The sequence below is a fragment of the Sardina pilchardus genome, chromosome 10, assembly GCF_963854185.1.
Source record: "Sardina pilchardus chromosome 10, fSarPil1.1, whole genome shotgun sequence".
Taxonomy (NCBI): domain Eukaryota; kingdom Metazoa; phylum Chordata; class Actinopteri; order Clupeiformes; family Clupeidae; genus Sardina; species Sardina pilchardus.
In genome coordinates this window covers 23,150,145-23,155,144 of record NC_085003.1, presented here as the reverse complement: position 1 = coordinate 23,155,144, position 5,000 = coordinate 23,150,145, and the positions used below count along the sequence as shown (strand labels likewise).

General features: G+C 45.4%; 1 protein-coding gene across 1 annotated transcript in view; it reads right to left on the bottom strand.

Annotated features, from left to right (window-relative positions):
• The window catches only part of LOC134093435 (cGMP-inhibited 3',5'-cyclic phosphodiesterase 3A-like), a 77,206-nt gene that overhangs the window by 35,835 nt on the left and 36,371 nt on the right, over window positions 1-5,000 (bottom strand). The window contains exon 2 of the mRNA XM_062546487.1: window positions 2,609-2,659. Within this exon, the coding sequence (XP_062402471.1) occupies window positions 2,609-2,659 (51 nt within the window). The remainder of the gene's footprint in view (window positions 1-2,608; window positions 2,660-5,000) is intronic.

The following is a 5,000-nucleotide window of genomic DNA, read 5'->3' as shown; positions in this document are numbered from 1 at the left end:
TGTTTTACAGATTCTTACTAGGTGGTTATCCCCTCATCTCGTCCCCAATGCTCACCCCTCCAACCTTATACGCTTGACCTCTGACCCTATACACACATGACCTCCCATTCTACACGTTTGGGTCTGTGTCAACATGTCAGAGACCTGGCCACATCTCAGGCCACTGGCGCCCGAGTAGCTCAGGGTCATTACGAGCACACCAGAGGTGCGTTCAAATGTGGCAAACAGTGGCGAACGTTCGTGGTGAACATGTTTTCTTTGAACAGTTCAATTTGAACAATTTGGTGTTAACATTCCATTCTAACAGTAATTGCATTATTGCGTTTGTCAAACGTTCGCCAAAAACTCAAGGCTAACGGAATACTGTTTGCAAACGTTCACCTATGTTCGCCTAAGTTCGGTGAACTTGAACGCACCTCAGGTCTAGAGCTGCTAAACTCATTCTCCACCTCTTGGTCATTTCTGGTGTCTGACTATCTGAGGAATCAATAAAGATCGATTCTGCACACATGTTACTGATACTGTAGGGGATTGGCAGTACCATTACTCTTTTCCTGCTACTTGTACAACTGTTCAATCTAATTCTCAAGGCAGACAGAACATGACAATGCCCGGCACATGGAATCAGACCACGTTATTAATAGCAACATGGTGTTTATTTATATGCTAATTTCCACTGTCTCTTGGCTCTCTCCATGCCTTTGTCTGGCTCTTTCTGTGGTGATAATGGTTTACAGCCCGTCTGTTTTTTTCGAAAGCCCTCTTGGCACATTGACCACATTCACAGCCATCGGCTGGCTACTCCCTGGAACTCTGGCTATTCGACGAATTTGGTGGATCTCAGCCTTTCCATCATGAATCAGCGCGGGGCCGTGAAATCTGGAGCAACACACGCTCTTCCTGATGAAGGCGCTCTCCGCAGGTAACATTCCAGCTGTCCCAATGTTTTCAGTGCCTTCTATAAATATTCCCTGCGTGGAACTTTCCTTAGATTTGTAACTTAAAACATCCACCACAATCTTTGTAATAAAACTGCGGTCGGGCAAAATGGCCCTTCTAATGTGTGCTTGTTGGCATATCTGGCTCCGCTTGAAATCAATAAATCCTTTTGGTCAATGGCTCTGGAAAAGACGACATGATTTACACGTCCGACAGGCTGCTGGTTTTCTCCGACGCGAGGCCCGCTTCAGAGAAAGGAGCCGAAGGAAAAACATCCAGGAGAGATGCGACAGACGCGCCAAGACAAGCCTCCACTTCTTAAACATCTTGTCAGTCGGGGCTTTTACAAGATTCCCCTGACGAATCCCAGATATCTAACTAAATAACTTCCAAGTGGGGCTCGACAGTCAAAGACGTCAGCCATCAACATTCATCAATCAGTGTGAATGTGCTCTCCTCACGACCTTGAGCAGAAACAACCGGCACTGCTAAGTGGGTCACTAATGACTGCCCCTCCCTCACCTTTACAGCCATGTAAATATTTACTAAGTATTTATAAAGCTCATACGCGTGAGTGCTGGAGGTTATAAAGATGAAAGATACTGGAAACTTCTGAGCTTCCCTATGATACTGAAATCACACAGAGGATCAAGGTGAAAGCTGCAACTGAGGAGTGTTTATTTAAAATCTCTTGTCCCAAATAGTCCCATTTGCGGAGTGTGTAAAGAGTTTTGTCTGTAAGCTCTGCTGACTGTCTATTTGTCTTGTCGTGAGCCCAGCTTTCACAGAGCAGACGTCAGATCTACGGCCAGCCACTGAGAGAGAGAGAGAGAGAGAGAGAGAGCTCAGCACACAGTCCCCCTCCCCCCACGCCCACCCAGTCATGTCCCCAACGGGAGGATATCCTCTTGATTACAGGGGTACACTAAGACACAGGCCATGCCAGCACAGGGGCTTTTGTTTCATTGTGTGGCTCCGGGGATTGTGTGACACCTCAGTACATTACCTCCAGAGGAAACAGGTCAATCGCAGGCATGAAGAGGACTGATGGTGTTAACCCTCCACTGTACTCACCCACAACCCACCCCAGCCCACCCCAACACACCCCAGCCCACCCCAACACACCCCAGACCACCCCAAAGCCCTGTTCTCATCACCACAGGCCAGACGGCCTCTCACGTGAGGGGCCTGGGAAGGCTAGGCTCTCCGCACTCATGTTAGGTCTCCCGTTCCCACAAAACACGCTACTCCACTCAGGAGAGGAAAGGGGGTGTCATGCATGTTTTATGACTGTGCGCTTTCCGCTTGGAGACTGTGAGGAATGTCTCCACGATGGCGTGGAGAGAGATAAAACAGTAGACATGCATTGGATCATGGGCTCTCACACACATACAGTATGCACACTCACACACACATATCACAATGCACACACACACACACACACACACACACACACACATATATATATACACAATGCACACACACATACAAACAGGAGGGGCAGTAGACTAGACACAAGCTAGGACTGATGAGGAGATTCAGGTCACGGTTCTAGAACATATTAACATGACAGGATTCTAGAACATCTCAACATGACACAGTTCTAGAACATGTCAACAGGACACAATTCCATAAGCGTAGTGTGGGGGTACAGGGAGATGGAGATTACCTGGGATCCTCTGGAGCCCCGCTTGTGCTCCCATTCCGAGTGGGAAAGGATCTAGAAAAGAGAGAAACAGAAAACAAAAGTGCATTGTTAAAGAGGGCTTATTGATGGTGCTAATGGCATGAATTTTAAGCCTAGGGAAGAGACGTCAGGCTGTACATATTCCCAGAACCAGAACTCCACCATTTTTACACATTACTGTGTCAAAAGTTGTGAAATTATCCTTTGTCTTATAGTACTTCAGTAGTGTGTCCCAAAATGCTATAGGATTCCAATAATATAGCATTCCTTTAAGTATACTATAATAACTGTATTATTTTGTCCCACAATACTAGAAGATTCCTATGGGTCCTATGGTTTGTTATGGGAAAGCAAGTAACAGTGATGGCAATGCTATTTTAAAGGCCCCTGAACTCAACCTGCAGAGGTGCTGCTGAGCACAGTCCAGCAGAAAGCTGAGACGCTGGAAAACAGTGACCTTTGGTGACCTCTGAGGTGTGCTCAAGAACCTGTGCCACCTGGTTCTTGTTATGTCCTGTTGCTTTGATATATCGATCGTTTTTTGCTACAAACAAATACCTTTACAACATGGACAAAGACTGAAGAGTGAGGTCAAAAATAGACGTGATGTTTTCCATCAGTGAATCACAATTCAAGATACTTCAAACCAATATACAGTAGGCGCTTAATTTCATTGTGAATGAATGCGTGCATGTGTGTGTGTGTGTGTGTGTGTGTACGTGTACACACACATACACACACACACACACACACACACACACACACACACGTGTACACACACATACACACACCCCTCTAGGGCCTTCCTTCAGTCGGAGGAGTTCATGCACTATCAAGGGGCATCTACAGTGAACACCCAACAAGGGCAGAGAGCCATACGGACCCATACAAACACACACACACACACACACACACACACACACACACACACACACACACACACACACACACACACACACACACACACACACACAAACATACACACTCACACTCTCTCTCTCTTTCTCTCTCTCTCTCTCACACACACACACACACACACACACACACACACACACACACACTCACACACACACAAACACACACACACACAAATCCAACTGCAGACCCAGATGCATCCATCACAGGCCTCCCGTTCTTACATAACACGCACCTCTTTCATCAGGCCCTCTAAACAGACGCTTGCTACATCATTGCTATTTCCATGCAGCCTTTGATCTGACCAGAAAATAAATAAATAAAAAGATAGGGAAAAAACTCGACAGGCAGATAATAATTCTCCCCACTGTGTACTGTAGCAGCAGAGACATCTGAGTGCTTCAACAAAGTGACTTGTGAGACGACTGAGTTCGAACCAGAGTGCCAAGTCATAGGGATCCAAACTTTTATAATGAATGGCAAATCTGGGTGTTGCTATCCCTTGTGAAACAATAGGTGCAGTTAGGGTCACTTAAAGTTAAAAGTTCAACATTACCATTTGTGCTTCAGCACACTGCGAAGAAGTAAACATCTCAAAAACCTTTAAATGTACAGGCATGCCTACAAGACAGCTTGTTTGTACTCGCTACTTGTTTGTAACTTCACTCTGTTCACTGTGTGTAACATTTCAAAGGCATTCAAAGGTCACTACCTTTTCTTTTTAGAATATTTTTTGTCCACAAGGGATACACCACATTAGCTACACTAAATAAGAGTGGTCTGCTTGAGCAACTCTTTGGACAAGAAAATAGATGAGGCTCATCCAACCGTGATCGTGAAGGTTTTGAGTGTAAGTCTGTTTTGGCTTGCATGTTAGCAACGTCAAAGAGAAAATAGGAAAAGACTAACTGTTACATTTGATCACAGCCTGTCATACACATCGGTTTGTCTAAATCTATGGCTTTTTTTTGCTTGTCATTGCAAAGCGATGCGCTTCACAAATGGAGCAGACAGAATATCTTCTAGCCCTCCAGGAACAACATGACACTCTTTAAGGGACTGAGACAGCTGATTGGTAAGGGGAGGCCATCTGTCTATAGCCGTCTTAAGGGAGCCTCGATGGACCTTTTGCCTGATCCAGGCATCTCTGGGACCCATTTGAGGAGGCATCTTGGGACAGGAGCCCTTGAGGCAGCCCGTGACCATCTCTCCTTAAGTGATGGTTCCAGAACTGACACCATATGCTCTCCTGGCAGCATGTTTAAATGCTAACCGCAGAGCCAAACATTACATTTGATGACCCCAATCTTTCACAAGTTGGGTATCCCAGGAAGGCTTTGATTGTTAAATTATTAATTTAGTGATATGTTAATTTCTTTATTTTGCCAGAGTTATTTAAAAACACTTTAGTCTCACAGCTTGATAGCAAAAGAAATGTGTGTGAATCCACACGGGTACT